This window comes from Phytophthora parasitica, assembly GCF_000247585.1.
Source record: "Phytophthora parasitica INRA-310 unplaced genomic scaffold supercont2.24, whole genome shotgun sequence".
Lineage (NCBI taxonomy): Eukaryota > Oomycota > Peronosporomycetes > Peronosporales > Peronosporaceae > Phytophthora > Phytophthora nicotianae.
In genome coordinates this window covers 29992-45835 of record NW_008649010.1, presented here as the reverse complement: position 1 = coordinate 45835, position 15844 = coordinate 29992, and the positions used below count along the sequence as shown (strand labels likewise).

The 15844-nt window shown below is 55.5% G+C and overlaps 5 protein-coding genes across 5 annotated transcripts; 4 read left to right on the top strand and 1 right to left on the bottom strand.

Annotated features, from left to right (window-relative positions):
- The first annotated feature begins 457 nt into the window (after positions 1-457).
- Positions 458-2895, top strand: PPTG_11262 (hypothetical protein). The gene is made up of 2 exons (XM_008906540.1): positions 458-723; positions 822-2895. Exons 1-2 carry the CDS (start codon positions 662-664, stop codon positions 2764-2766), a joined length of 2007 nt encoding a protein of 668 aa, XP_008904788.1. The 5' UTR covers positions 458-661; the 3' UTR covers positions 2767-2895.
- Positions 2896-3533: 638 nt separating this feature from the next.
- On the top strand, positions 3534-5003 carry PPTG_11261 (hypothetical protein; the record flags this gene model as incomplete). The annotated part of the gene is made up of 2 exons (XM_008906539.1): positions 3534-4668; positions 4753-5003. The coding sequence occupies 2 exons, from the start codon at positions 3534-3536 to the stop codon at positions 5001-5003; spliced, it is 1386 nt and encodes a 461-aa protein (XP_008904787.1).
- Positions 5004-5589: 586 nt separating this feature from the next.
- Positions 5590-8064, bottom strand: PPTG_11260 (hypothetical protein). Its single transcript, XM_008906538.1, has one exon. It carries the CDS (start codon positions 7672-7674, stop codon positions 5773-5775), a length of 1902 nt encoding a protein of 633 aa, XP_008904786.1. The 5' UTR covers positions 7675-8064; the 3' UTR covers positions 5590-5772.
- A 1063-nt stretch (positions 8065-9127) lies between these two features.
- On the top strand, positions 9128-12448 carry PPTG_11259 (hypothetical protein). The gene is made up of 2 exons (XM_008906537.1): positions 9128-9735; positions 9823-12448. Exons 1-2 carry the CDS (start codon positions 9701-9703, stop codon positions 11717-11719), a joined length of 1932 nt encoding a protein of 643 aa, XP_008904785.1. The 5' UTR covers positions 9128-9700; the 3' UTR covers positions 11720-12448.
- A 721-nt stretch (positions 12449-13169) lies between these two features.
- On the top strand, positions 13170-15737 carry PPTG_11258 (hypothetical protein; the record flags this gene model as incomplete). The annotated part of the gene is made up of 1 exon (XM_008906536.1): positions 13170-15737. One exon carries the CDS (start codon positions 13170-13172, stop codon positions 15735-15737), a length of 2568 nt encoding a protein of 855 aa, XP_008904784.1.
- Positions 15738-15844: the final 107 nt, after the last annotated feature.

Genomic DNA, 15844 nt, shown 5'->3' with positions numbered 1-15844 from the left:
AGGATGCTGCGGCTGACGAGCTCTTACCAAACGGGCAAGGAATGCACACGAAAGCCACTGCAGCGATTGCCGGAAGGTGGTCGGACTTCAGCGGAGACTGCAACTTGGCAAGCGATCCGATCCACACAAAACACATGAACCGGCTTCTGTGATTAGGGCTAGTCGGTTCAAGATCGCTGATAACTTCACTTGGAATTTGTAAGGGGTTCTGAGACGCGCGAGCGGATCGAGTCTCACGATCTTTTCGATCAAACGAGCGATGCCAATGCTGCCTCCCTAAACAGCATATTCCTCTCCTTTCGTCTTGTACGCAGCGCCGACCGATCGCTTGGATGCCTCACAAAACACTACATCTAAGCTGGCTTGATCCAGCCTCTGCAACAGCATATCAAACTTGTCATCGCGAAAAAATCAAGCCACTGCGTTGCACGACGGCCGGGCGTGTGTGCCTTGGTATCGCAGGCTTCATCGGATGGAGCCCATTCGCTCACTTCCGCAGCCATCGACATTTTCTCACTTGCCGGGGTGTTTGTCGTGCGTTCGGTCCGCCTTAGCAGAAGTGGCAAAGGCGGCGGTGATTTAAAGCTCCGCGACCGAACAACCGAGCAAGATTTCTCCACGTTGCTCAGCGCACACTTCTTGTTACTCTTCAATCGACGCCATGCCGCGCAGGTCGTCGCCCTCGATGCCACGCACGGCCTCCGTTAGCTCCACTACCTCATCGTAAGTCCATCACAGCTTTCTGAAGTTTGTAACGGCGGAACAGTTGCAGAGACCTTATGCTCGTCATATTCGATGCTAACGTTGTCTTGCTATTGCAGATATCGAGCTGGCAAGCTTCAATTTCCTCTACCAGATGATTATTTCCCACCGGTGAGCCTCTCGTTGACCCAGGTGCAGCAGTACCAGGATCAGGTGGAAGAGTTGGCCGTCAAGGCGATGGAATCCTGTCGGGACCACGAGAACCGGGTCGCTGGTTTCGGCCTGGAGGACGAAAGACGCTGGCAGGACGTTGCGCGCGACTCGGATCTTTCGATCGTCCGCCGTAAACAGGGTCCTCTTACCATTACGCGCACGTTCGGAACGGTAAATGGCGACTTCCGCCGCTTTGTGGACTTCTTCTCGTCCGAGACGTCCGAACAGCTATTCGCATGGAACCAGTTCTTCTTCGGCTGCGCTGTAGACGCCGTTGTGCTGTGTAATCTCGACTTGGATAAGTCGGACAAGCAGGCGACACTCGGTATTAAGTGGACCTGCATGCAGCCTTCAGTGCTCACGCGCAAGCGTGACGAGTGCTTTCTCGAGTACGTCTTGTTCAGGAAAGACGACCAGGGCCGTGACGCTGCTGTCATTGTGCGTATGCCTGTAGACATCCCGGAGTGCCCTCCACTGCCCCACGAACTGAAGACAAAGCGCGAAAAGATCACCACTGTCATGGTTGTACGCGAGTCCGACGCGTACCCGAACGCGACGCAGGTGTTCATGCTCAGCAAGTGTGACCACAAGGGACTCACAGCTTCCACTAAGTACTGCAAAAAGCTGCTGCGAGCACTGAAGGACGTGTCTCTCTCAGCCGACGCCAAGCGCATTGCCACAACTATTAGTGCTCCGGGATTCGTGGAGCAGTCGCGCGTCGGAGGCGAACCTGACGCTGGGGGAGCAACTATCCGGCCGTGGGTCCCCTCGAATGTTCAGCAGGGCTGCACGAGCTGCACTCGGCCCTTCCGAGCTGGCCACAGACGCCGTCACTGCCAGATGTGCGGCGACGTGTTCTGCTCGAAGTGTCTCGTTCGACGAGCTGGTATCCGACAGGACAAGAACACCTTCAGCAACTACATCACGATGACCAACCAGCGGACATTCCGGGTGGTGCAGTCGCTGTTCTGCAAGGTGTGCGTCACCCGTTCTCGCGAGGAAGACGCGGAGACTATCCAGGAGCAGATCGAGGCCACTCGTCGCTCCGTGGCATCGTCCAAGTCGTCGTCGCTACCTCATCGTTCGTCAATGGGGTCGTCTACTCAACCACAGAGCTCTAAGTGTTCTACTCCGACGTCTTCAGTGCCACGTAGTTCTCTTTCCCAGCAGACCGACGCACCTCGTCGCAGTGCGACTTGGAATGAGGAGAACCGTGCGTCGTGGTGGTCAGAAAACGAGTCCGACACGTGCAGTTGGAAGTCTGGATCCAGTCGATTCAGCACCATCTCGCGCAACTGCAGCGGAGCCCCCACGGTGCGTTCGTCGTTCAGCTCCGAGTATTCTTTGGGCAGAAATTCCTTCCTGGCAGTACAGTCGCTGCAAACTCCCCGCGAAATCGATGACGACCGGATTGACGACCGCATCGACGAACGCTCCAGTATCTATGAGGTGATCGACACGAAGGACATGATGCCCGAATCCGAGCTTCAGAAGCAACTGCGAAGCCAGCAGTCCTCTGCGTCCGATTCGACGGACTCGGATGATGGTTACTTCAGTGAGTTCTCCGATACCGTCCGTGGTCGATACACGTCCACGCCGGTGGCTCCGACGTTCCTGCCGCCACGCTCGACGACTGGCCGGCGCACCCGTAGCACCGACCAGAACGAAAACTCGGCTTCGTCCAAGTCGCTGGACCAGTGTATCGCGGAGCAGAACGAGCTTTTGCAGCAGGTGCTGTCTGCAAGCCGCGGCTTCGCTCCCGAGACACAGGCACGCGCCAAGGCGTCGTCTGTCAGCCAGAGCATTCACGAAGACGACGAGGGCCACGACGACGGCGTTTATGAGCTGTAAGTCACTCCGTCTAAGGCAGACGGAGGAATCCATCGCGAAGACAGCGGTGATAATAAACAAACCACTCAGCAAGCTATGAGCAGAGTACACAGAGATATAACTACCATTTCCATAGACGTATCAATCATCTGCATGTTGCACGCATTGGCACACGGAATCGTCAGCCTTTACTCATCCACTCAACAAACGTCCACTTGCCGATAGCGCTCAAACGTTGAAGACGGCCACATTACGCCGCCCGTCGCCTTGACAAAACGACAGACGCATTGAGTTGGCATTGCACACGATGTACAAACGAAGGGTGCCAGTCTCCACGAAAGCGTGCGGTGAACCATGTACCGTAATAAATCTAGCACTTGCATTCGAGTCAAGAGCGTGGGTTAATGTAAGCCAACAGCCCATGAGTAGCTGGGTGTCATGCCGATGAGGCACAAGGAGAACGCACGTGCTTGCGTCGTAAGCGACGTCCTCTCTCCATGCAGGCGAGCGTGTTGACACCGCATCTCGCAAGATAAATCCGGCCGCCGATACTTGGCTGGGGCCTCGGTATCAACGAATCATTGAATGATACCATCATCTCATCCGTGGCCCCATCTGGCCGTTCACATCACCACCTGCGTGCAAGGTGAAGACTGGGCAGAACTCACATTGCTCAACTTGCGCGATGCCTGGCACGGGCCTGTAAGCTTCGCCAGTGTTTCCTCGCATTGCAACTGCCCTCGACTAACAATGCGTTTGTGCTGTGTGTTGGTTGCATCGGGTCCGACATGTTTGCTACCCGAACCAGCAAAGTGAACGCGTTTCCCCTGCCCGACGGCTACTTCCCGGATGTCCAGCTATCTGCACTCGAGATCCTCGAGCTGGAGGAGAAGATGGCGCTCGCGGTGAAGAACGCGCTGGCCGACTACGACGTGCACGAGGCCATGGGCTCGAATCCCATCTACGGGACCGGCTGGAAGACGCTGGGCAAAGTCGGCGACCTCACCACTGTCCGCCAGAACGGTGACGCTTCCAGGTGCCAATGCCGCATCTTCGGCCGCCTCAGTGGGGACTACCGCAATTTCATCAACTTCTTCTATGCGGAGACCTCAAACCAGCTCTACGCTTGGAATCAGTTCATGTACGGCAACGCCATTGACGCCGCCATTTTGAAAAACATCCACACCAGTGCGTCGGGTAAGCCTCATCTGTACCTCGGTATCAAATGGACGTGTCTGCAGCCGTTTGCTCTCGTCAAGAAGCGTGACACGTGCTTCCTTGAATACATGACCTTCACCAAGGACTTGCGAGGTCGCGACATCGGAGTGCGTGTGAATATGCCACTCACTCTACCCGAATGCCCGCCTCTACCTGATAAAATGAAGACCAAACGAATGCAGATGCTCATCGTCTCCATTGTACGCCCAACGGAGGGAGATCCACATTCGACGGAATTGTTTCTTATGAGTCAAAACGACTTCGCGGGATTCGCCGTCCCCGGGTTCTACTTCAAGAGACTCATGGCCAAGATGAACGACATGTCCATCTGGGTGGACGCGAAGCTCATTTCAATCCACGGTATCATGAAGCGCACTTGCTGGGTGGACAAGAAGTCGCGCTCCGAGTGCCGTCTGTGCTCTCGCGATTTCACTCACACCCGCCGCCGTCAGCACTGTCGGCTGTGCGGTGAGGTCTTTTGTCGGCAGTGTTTAATCTACCGCGGCGCACGGGAAGGAGGCGAAGACAGTGACAGCACAGAGAAGACTTTCAACGTTGTGCAGACAAAGTTCTGCCGTGTGTGTGTCGCTAAAGTGCGAGACTTGGACGTGACGTTGCTGGCACCGGGGACGCGTGGCAAGATCGATGACAAACCAGCAGCGCTGAGCATGTTTGCAGACTCCGGGGCGTCGACAAAACCTGACGGTGAGCACTCTGGAGATTATAGTGCGTCATCCGGTTCTGAACTGCTTGAAACGATCCGATCGTCCGGTGATGGTGATGTTCTAGATGACCAGCGCAGCGATCTCGGTGAGGTGGACCAGAAACCTATGGGGGTCGACATGTCGAACCTCATGTCCGCGTCTCAAATGATGCGGCGGATCAACGCTGGAGCTTTCGACGAAGACGGACCCACTCGTCAACTGACCGACAGCTCGAACAAAATAGCATCACGACGAACGATTGACCAATGCATTGCCGAGCAGGAGGATCTACTGAGGAGGCTGATGCGCGCTGCTCAAGATAGAGCACAACCGTGAGGCTCAGCTCCTAGGACTTGTTTGCACCGGTTCAAGATCGCACGGACAGCAAAATGTGTCATGGCGCGTTGCATGGCAGCAAGCATTGGATAGCCCCCACGCACGTATGCGATCGCCCATCGTGCCTTCCAGCGGCATCGCGGAAAAGCGAGATTCTCGCTCTTCCACTGCGAGTTTTTTTTTTTCTCGGACGACTGGACTTCCTCACAGGGAATACCATTTTTGCGCTAACAATTAACAATGAATATTATTGAGCACACGACGAAGTCCTGAAGCGTTAGGTGTGGCCAATATTTTTTGCTTCGCCTTGACACAAGCGTCGGAACGAAGCTCCTTGGCCGGCCTTTCTCGGCCCTTCCAGTCATTCGCGTTTCGCGCTCGCATGTCCTGGTGCTGACGAACGCGAGTGGATTGATACGTACCAGGGCCGGGGCGGAACTTGCAGCAGCGGACAAGTTGCAAGTTGTCTGGCATGCAAGACTCTTCAAGGACATCGAGTCCGCGTCAGCTCAAAATGACAGGTTATATCTTCACATTGAGACGTACCAACACAAGGTGAACATGTACATGAAAGACGTAGCAAAACCAGTTGAACGTGTAGGTGCAATCTCTTCTTTAGGAGCAACTAGACCACTGAAACATTAATTCAGAAAATGGCAATACACTCGAAGGCCCTAACACTACGTGTGATGTACGTGACTACCCTACAACCTTCTGCCGGGCGTCATCGTTAGTTGTTTTAGTTCGATCATGGTTCGAACGTTTTCTGCTATCCGCGCGCGCTTGGAGGGTAGTAGCCGGCGGACGAGTTGGCCGCCATCACCAAACGCTTTAAAAGCACTTCCTGCTCCTGAAGACGCTGGTCGATGGACACGTTTGATCGCGCTGAGCTGAATAAGACCTGCTCTGCTAGTGCACCGCCGTCCATAGGAGATTCGTCCAGCGGAGACGACACGATCTGCCGTGTGGTGGAGACAATTTGGGTCGATTCATCGTCAATAATCTCGATAACATCGGCCTCGTCGTCGTCGTCGTCGTCGTCGTCGTCCATCGGCGGAAGCTTGCCGCTCCTGTTGCTCGAAAATCCGTGGCCGGATTCGTTGTCTGCGTTTGACGGTGAGTCCACGAGGCGAACGGCCTTGAAGTCCAACGCTGCAAGAGATTCACGCATCGCCCGGATTTCCTCTTCCTCGATCTCCTGGACAACACGCTCCGCTCCAGCCATCGTTCGGAGGTGGCGTAGATCAATCACCATTGGAGCAACAGGTTCCGTGACCTCGACCTCGATCTCATCGTCCTGGGACGACGACACGCTTGTTTTCGTTTCCGAATGAACCTCCGCATCGATACTGTTCGAGAACTTTCCTTGCAGCAAGCTCGTGCTTTCAATACTGCGGTCTTCGTCTTCGACATCCTCTTGTTGAGGTGGTGCAGAGCGAGCTGAGCTGAGGTTAGCCGGAGATAGGGAAGCAACCGATGAGCTGCCATTCAGCGCGTTATTGTACTCGTTGTCAAAGCTTCGGCTGCGGGACTTGTCCGCGAACCAACCGGTGGACTCGGCATCCGACGCACCTTCGTCCTGACTGTCAGCCCCCGCGATGCTTTTGGTGTCGGAGTCGCGAACCTTACCCATACAGGCCTTGCAGAACATGGTCTTCACTACTTGGAACGTGCGGGCAGGTGAAGAAGCACTGTCATCAAGCATTGGGGCGTCACGGATCGTCATGCAACGACGACAAGCCACTTCACCACAGAGACGGCAGTGCTGCCGGCGTCGCGTGGGGGAGAACTTGCGGTTGCACACGGAGCAGTTGGCGCGTGCCTTCTTCGGCGCCCAACTGCTGCGATCCAGCATGCCTTGCATCGAGATGCGCTTCGAGTCCGCAAACAACGCCATAGAACTCAGTGTGGTCATGAGTTTTTTGAAAGTAGCAACTGATGAAGAGTTCGAGCCCTTGTACATGTCGACCTCGCTGGTCGAGAAGATCTGAGTAGCGTCGGCGCCGTCGTTCGTCGGACGAACGATTGTCACCGTGTGCGTGTGAATTCGCCGGGTCTTCAGCTTATCCGGCAGCGGCGGACACTCATCCAGGATCAGAGGCAGCGTGATACGGACACCGACGTCTCGTTCCTGTAGATCCTTAGTGTAGACGAGATACTCGAGGAAACACATATCGCGCTTGCGCGAGAGCGACGACGGCTGCAGACAAACCCATTTCATGCCCAGATATTGGTGCGGCTTGTTGGATTCTTTCGTGTGGATGTTGCACAGCACCGCGGCATCCACGGCGTATCCATACATGAACTGGTTTACGGCGAACACCTCTTGTGATGAAACGGAGTAGAAGAAGTCGATAAAGTTGCGGTAGTCGCCGTCCACGCGGCCGAAAATGCGCGAAGCTTCGACTGCCCTGGACGGATCGACCTCACGAATAGCAGTGAGGTGCTCGACGTTGCCCACTACGCTCCAGCGAGAACCGTAGTCTGGCCGAGCACCCATAGCCTCGTGCAGGTTGTACTCGGCTAGTGCGTTCTTCATGATGATCTCCACGCGTTGCTCATATACCTCGATCTCGGCCGGCGTAAGGTTTACCGGCGGGAAATACCCGTCCGGCAGAGGGAACTTGACGTTGCTAGCATTCATGCTCGGAGTTGCGCCGCTGCTCGCCATTAAGCAGCGTTCGGTTGGGTGCTCCTGAACGACGACACGCCTAACACCAAACGCTCCTTTTGCAGTGTGTCGCCCCCGACCAGCACGCAGATCACAGCGCTTGCCGAGCGCTGTGCGCGATTGTATTGGCCCGTCCACCGTGTGCAATGCTGCAACACTGCAATGCCGTCGTCTTTCAGGGAAGTTCCCTGCAACTCGAATTGCCGCCTTTCGCGTCGGAGCCTCCTCTATGCAGGCGGTGTGGGGGACAAAGACATTCGGTTTCGTGGCGCTGGGGAAGCGGTGAGGAGATTTGCATGGTGAGGACTCCGAGTCGGAGCGCCTCGGTCGAAGCGCTGATCGACCGGGATCGGCTCTGCAGGCCTTAGTCGAGCATGGAGTTCGGCACCGGTCTATGGAGTGACAACATACCGTTCAGAGAACTGGTTCTCCATCAACCACGCTCCGCCGCTTGTGGCCGATGTGCTATCGCACGCAAGCTCAACCACAGTGTGGAGACCGTGAGCAGCAGCATTTCGTCTGCCATTCACGCATTTCTGCGCGTCGACAACGGCCTACTCGTTATACTCTCTCTTATCTGTAGGCGCAGCTACATGTAGAGTGACAGAACTAAATACATACACGTTCAATTGCTCTGCTTGGTGGTACGGCGAGGTTGGCCACTTCAACTTCACTGTTAAATGCCTCACGAATTTCACATGGCGACCAGCAAACCATACGGCAAAGTGGCCATCGTGGTGCTCGAAAGCTGCCAGGTGTTTCAGTGAGGCATCTCGGTGTTGCTTTCGCGTCTGCGTTCGGCGCCACTTGCTATCAAGCAAGACTGTTGACCTCGGAGCTTCCACTCTATCCTGGCACTGGCAGCCTCCGGCGCACTCATCCGCTGCTTGCCAAGACAGAATGGTGCTGGATTTGTCAGTGCCAAATTGTCACGCTGGACATGTAAATGTACCTCCTCAAGGTTACCCAAGTTGGAGCGAGGCACTCGGCGACGCCATCAAAAGCTGACTTCGGACTTCGATCTCGAACTCGTCTCCACTGGAGACTCTCCGCACCGTGACCGCCCGGCGGGATCGAGTGCGTGTGCGATCCGTTCGCAATTTTTGTTCTTGACTTGTTCGACGATACCTCCGCTTCGTCACCGATGGCGTCGCACATCTCGTTGTCTCCATTCGACCAAGCGGATTGAAGTGTTGCAAACATCCGTACATGTTCGTAGAGCTCATGGAGATTCATGGCGGAGCTTTCGAGCGCTGCGGGCGAATCGCCACCTCCTCGCAGCATTGGGCATTGCTCACGACACATCTTTTACGGGGGTGAGCAAGATTTGTGGAATTGCTTGATTCGGCCACAAACCGCCGGCACAAACACGGTCCACCCTTATTCTTTTGCTTGAAGCAATACATGTACGAATCGTGATCTACGTACCAATTAACATTCGTGCCACGATTTCGCCACAGCCATTGACAACGTCCAATGACAATTGCTAATGCATTCGCCCCCTCCCTACGCCTACGCCGCTGATTCAGCGGTGGCGATGAAAAAGCGTGTGTGTAATTGAAGCGCCACGTTGGCTACAGCCGATGCTTGCGTTGGTGACCAGCACGTTGACGGGTGAATTACGGATGCCGAATCCGTAACAATGTGCTGGCGTGCTCGAGCAGTCCGAGAGCCGCGCAGCCATGAAGCCACTGGCGCGAGGAGGTCAGACAAGTATTTATTTGCATCGCAGTTCGCTAGCGTTTCGATCGGCGCATAGATGCTCGCGCGCAATGGTCTCGCGTGACCAAGAGCCCGGGTCCTCGCTTTGAGCCATCCAGTTTGCCGATGCCCTGCTCCGGCTACGCTCGAAAAGTAAGTCACCTCGACCCTTCTGAAGCACATCGCGGCAAATGTCCCCAGCTGGACCTACACGCATCCGTCTCTCGGTGTGAGGTGGCCGCTCGAGCGGACTGCAGCTCTTGAACGGGATCATGATAAACCTCCGCCGCTATCGCGAGATTAGTTTAGTTTCCATTTTTCCGCCATGCTGTCCTCGAGGCGCAGTCGCACCTTGTCACGGTACGTTCGACTGGCTGGAAAGCTGACTCACTAGCAGCCACGGGCTCCGATAAAACTAACCACGGTATCCGTTGCTCACTTCAACAGGAACGACTCGAAGATATTCCCATTGCCCGATGACTTCTTTCCGGAAGTCAAGCTAACGGAAGAACAGGTTTTGGCCTACGAGATGCAGGTCGAGGAAATCGTCCGAAACGCACTGCTCGAATACGATCGCCATGAAGCTAAAGGTGCCTATCCGATCTATAGCTCGCCGTGGGTGCCAGTTGGTAGCGAAGGTCCTTTGACTGCCATTCGAAAGGAGTCGCCTGAGGGGCTCTCGAACAGCGAGTTTCGTCTCTACGGATGCATTCAGGGCAACTACCGCAACTTCATGGATTTCTACTATGCCGAGAATTCACAGGAGCTATTCGAGTGGAACCAGTTCATGTACGGCTACGCGGTGGATGCAGTCGTGCTGAAGAATATTCACACGAGAGACTCTGGAAAGCCACACGAGTACTTGGGGCTTAAATGGACGTGTCTGCAACCTTCGTCGTTTGGACGCAAGCGCGACAACTGCTTTCTCGAATACCTGACCTACACCAAGGACGAGCTTGGTCGCAGCGTGGGAGTGCGCGTGACGCTGCCGGTCGAGATCGACGAGTGCCCGGATCTGTATCGCAGTCTGAAGGTGAAGCGTGTTAAGACCCACAACGTTGCCATCGTTCGCCCGGCAGGATCTTCTTCCGACGCGACGCAGCTCTTCGTCATGAGCGAGAACGACTTCGCCGGCTTGCCGGTGAGTGCCAAGAACTTCAAGAAGTTCATGCGCATCTACAACGACATGGCCCTGTTCGTCGACTCCAAGCATATTCTGAAGCAGGGAATGCTCTGCAAGTCGAATTGGATGCCCAACAACTCGCGAAAGGCTTGTACGAACTGCCAGCTCCCGTTCAACGCAGCCACTCGCCGTCGCTCCCACTGCAGACTCTGCGGAGACATTTTCTGCAACCACTGTCTGATTGTTCGCAATGTGCCGCGCGATCAAAGCGGAGCTTCCAAGTCGCGCATCTTCCAGGTAGTAAAGTCTCGCTTCTGTAAAGCGTGTCTCTCGAGGGTACGCCGGGGAAGCGAAACAGCGCACGCAACTCAGCCTGCGCTGGCACGTGGTTGTTCGGACACAAATGTCAGCCGTGTTGCCACCGTCAACCGTGATAACAGGAAGCTGCGTAAAGCTGCGAGCATCACCAGCGATCAGAACAGCTTACGGCAAGAGTGGTGGGACGACATCGCATCTGACTCCGATTGGTCCGAGACGGACTCGGAGGACGCCAGCAAGGCGTCGCTCAACGCTTCAGGCCGGTCGAGACTTGCTAGCTCGCTGTCTTCGTCGCAGTCGTCGTGGACTACGACTCGCCCCGAAGACACCTTGGAAAAGGACGATATGTCGTTCGTGGCAACGCTGGATGTCATTGATGACGACGTGGCTATTCTCGACGAGAAACCACGGAGCTCCAAGGCCAAGCTGCACAAAAAGCTCTCAATGTCCGGTCGGTACTCGATGAGTAGGAGGCATTCAACTCGCAAGCAGCAGAAAGCGCAGTCGTCCGAGGAGACGCAGGAGGTCACCGAGGTGATCGATACCACCGATATGATGCCAATGTCCGAGCTACGACGACAGTCGCGGGCAGGAACTACTGGCGTTGTGCTTCCAGCCCGAAAGTACAGCAAGCGGAGCAGTGGACGGGAATCGCTGCTTAGCTCGAGTGGTCCTAGCCGACGTCTGAGTCGGGACGAGCCCACCAACCGGTTCCGCTCGTCTCGCTCAATTAGTCAGTGCCTTGCAGAGCAGGAAGAGCTACTGCGTTGTATGCTTAGCGTCAGCCGAGTGCATTCGAACCCTGGCGGGGGCTCCAGGAGGAGAGTTTCGAAGCCACCTAAGGTGGATTTTGCGGCGACGATGCCCGCGCCGCGCCCCACCATTCGGTTGTATGAGCTTTAATCTCGATTCGAGTCTACAAGACGGTAGTTTACCGACATGCTTGTCTATTATTTAGTGATTCATAAGCTATAATGAAGGAGCAGGCTGCGATCGAAGCAGTTGGCTATTCAGGTATACATCTACGGTGAGGATTTCTTCTGTTATCGCCTTGCAGACATGGAAAACATGGCGCTGGCTGGACCAGTGAGGAGGTTACCACTTGCAAGTTGTAGGCCCAGTCCATGACGAAGGGACATAACCAACGACGACAGGATGAGAGGACCGCGTGCCGCTACCGCTATGGATAGCCTTGCCACTGCCAGAGAGTGCCGGCCTGCAAAATCGTCATGGCCATGCCGTTGCGGTTCCATGCTGCGTGTATCCGGGATTGAATAGGGCCTGAGTGTGCTTCCCGTGCAAGGAAACCCTTCCGCGTTGCAAGCTCTTTTCAGCTTTTACTCTGGTTGCCGAGGCACAGAAATGCGTAATAAACATCACAAGGTCTGGCTGATGGAGACGAGCGTTACGCCACGACCAACACCAGCTCACCAAAGCTGACATTTTTACACACTTAAACGACATATCCTCCTGCTAGAAGCTGATGTACATGCACTGCGCTTTCGAGGGGTCCTGGTCCGCTTTTCCGACGGTATTTGCCGCTGAGGCAACTTCAACGTGCGGCCATTTTGCGCATCGCTTGAGGGACTTCACTCTGCGAAGCGCTCGATCCTACATGTAGCTTTACTGCCCAACACCTTGCGTTTTGTGCTTGTTGAAACGCTGGTTTGCATCTCTGTCGCCTTGGGTGAATTCAAGGTTATCGAACGTGCGTGTGTGCGTCGCTTTGCGCCGATAATACTATTTTTTGCAATATTATTATTATCTGTTTACGGCAGCATCATTTGATAGCACCACGAACAATCCGTGAACCCAGCGAAATCAACCTCGCCATTCTGTTCTGTCGGTACATGTACATGACCACGGGCATTATGATAAACATCGACTGCATTTCTTGGGTTCTTCCTTCGGCAGAGGAAAGTCGTGCGCAATAGTTAGGATACCTGTGAAGTTGACGCAGCGATTGGTGCGAATACGTTTCTCCCTGGTGTAATCCTTGCTACTTCACTGGCATTTTAGCTGCCGCTTGTGTTCATATCGCACGTTGCTCCGCGATAGACTCCATCGCAGGCACCTGGTCTAAACGCAACAAGAGGCCTTGCTGGCCAGTTACATGCACTTCGCCCACCATAATACGAAGCTAGTGGTGAATAAGAACTGTACTCATCGTTCTATTGGATTTTCCAGCACTTCTCAGAATTTATATTACCAGCAATTTTTGTGTTTCACAAAACTAATTGCTGTGCCCAGGTTTCGAAGACAAGCGCGGCACTGACAAAGACACGAAGCTGGGCTTCCGTCGATCTCGCTCCTTGTTGCCGCCGTCTCCTCCCCCTCGCAGCCGCATCTGGTCATGGCGGAACCCCGCAGCATTCGCGGATTTCTAGGAAGGCGCAAGCACCGCAAGCACAAACGATCGACCGCTGACTCGCTCGAGGATCCGCACGCCGCCAGCGCCAGTATCACCAGCAGCCTCACGTCCGACACCTCCGCCGTCAGTATGGAGGGAATGCTCAAGAAACGCGTGGCCAAAATGCCGGTGATGCACGATCGCTACTGTGTGGCCACGTGGGAGATGGACGCGCACGACCGCAAATGCGTCATGCTGCGTAGCTACAAGAGCCGCAAGGCCTACGACGCGCATCCTGAGAAGCCCTCGAGTGTGCACGAGATCAAATGCATCAGTGACTGGGACGGCAAGACCGGATTCCATCGCTATCAGCACGCGTTTACCATGGAGACACGCGATAAAAAGCTCTTCCAGTGCGTGGCACCATGCGCAGCAGACAAGGACAAGTGGCTAGAGCTTATGGCCATCCAATCGGCCTTCAGCAGTACCCGTGACGTGCGTCTAGGCAGCGTCGGCAGTCTCGTACCATTACGACGCACACAGAGTGTCGAGTCTGCGGCTGACAACAGCAAACCGCGAGCATACACAGGCGCCTCAATGGGCAAGACAAGAGCCGAGAGCGCCGCGGACATGGAGCACTCAACCGACTCAGAGGATCAGATCAACTTTCTAGGCCACGACGGGCTCTTCAGAACCGCATCAGACGCGTCGTCCAACTCGCTGGAGCTGCCCAATGGCGACAAGAGCGAGCCTGCGGACTGGGGACTGTATGGTGAGGCCAACGGAGAGACCAAGTCCAAGTACGACGTACTGGACGATGCCAAACCTGTTTTGCTGGATAAGGAGCTGCTGGATGCGCGTGGAGAGAGCAAGACACTGGCCTCGGACCAATTCCTGTTCGAAGAGGCCGGCGCCAGTCGATTCGGCGCTGTGGTGGTCAAGAAAACGGCGGAAAGTGACGACGAAGACGCCGAGTTCATCGACGAGAAGTTCACGGCGCGTGAGGCCCAGAAGGAGAACGAGAAGAACATGAAACGCCGCGCGCAGAAGCTCGAGTCCAACCGCGATCTGTACGCCGAGATGGCGGCCGCGAGACTCGCCAACATGCGCAAGGACGCGCGCCATCCGAAGAAGAGCCACAGCAACAGCCACAGTCGCCCGTCCGCTGGTAGTGACGAGAGTATTGAGGAACACGACGAAGACCAGTCGATGGCTGTCGAAGAAGAAGTAGAAGACCTGGAGGAAATGCACCAGCGTCGTAGCAGCCGCAGCCGTCGCAGCTCCAAGAGCCACAAGAAGAGCTTTGTGAGCAGCAACGAGAACACCAACAGTGTCGCTGGTGGATACGCTAGTGGGGAGGACGAAGAGGAAGAGGAGACCGCGGTGCCCGATGCTGTTGCCCCAGACACGACTGAAGCGGAGAGCGCAGAGGCTGAAGAGCTTCGTCAACTGAAGAAGAAATACCGCGCTGAGCGTCGTGCTAAGAAGCGGTTGATGAGGGAGAAGGAAGAGGAGGAACGCACTGCAATGGAGGCGGCTGAGCTGGCTCGTGCTCATCGTGAAGAGCAACGTGCTCGTGAAGAAGCTAAAGCCCGTGAGGAGCAAGAGAAACGTGACAAGAAGGAGCGTCGTGAGATGAAGGAAAAGCTGAAACGCGAGAAGGCAAAACAGCGTCAGGCTGAAGCTGAACTCCGCAAGTTGGTGGAGCTGAAACAGGCCGAGGAAGAGCGTCGAGAGCGAGAACGCAAGGAGAAAAAGGAAAAGAAAGAGAGAAAGAAGGCCAAGAAGAAAGAAAAGTACACGTCGCCTGCTGAGCGTATCCACAAGAAAGAGGAACGCGATGCCGAACGCGCGGCTGAGGCTGCAGCAGCAGAGGCTGAGGCTGAGGTCTCGAACGCCTTGGTCGTTGTGGAAAAACCCGTGGAACAGAAACCAACACAGCAGGCGCTAGCGGTCCCAGAACCTGCTCCGACGCCGGCCCCCAAGTCAACACCAGCGTCCGTCCAGACGGATGTTGTTCCAACAGAACAAACTGCACCTGCACCAGCTACAGCACCCTCCCCCGTCACCGCTCCTGTTGCAGCCCCCGTCTCCGCTCCAGCTCCAGCTCCTGTATCGAATGGTGCAGTCCCTGCTGCTCAAGCGATGCCAATGTATCAGATGGTCCCGCCACCGTTCGTGCCGACATATCCCGTCGGCCCGCAGAGCATGCCAGCGTACGGTCTCGCGGCAACTTTTGGCGCATACCCTCCTCTTTACCCTGCTCCGTACAGCTACGGAGGGCCCGTGGGACCGCAGTCTGTCTTCATGCGCCCGAACATGGGTTTCGTGGCCGGACTGAGCGCCATGGGGTCGTTCGGCAAGGCTGCCGGGCCGGATCCCGCTCCTTCCGGCCAGGATTATGCGGAGCCCATGATCGGCCCGCAGCTCCCCACCCCAGAAGAGCGTGCCGCTGCCTCCTCAGCAGGTGCGAGTGCTCCTCCTTCCCCACCTCCGCCCCCGTCAGCGAACACGTCGACCGGCGCCAAGTTGACAAATTTGCCAGAATTGCCGGATGTGATCGAGTTCTAAGCTGATGTGTGAGTTGCCTAAGTTAACTAAAAGTGCAAAACCTTTTTGCCTCATTAGTCATTGACTCATTTTGCTTCTGACAGCCATCTGATGTGAAAAAGGTCGTT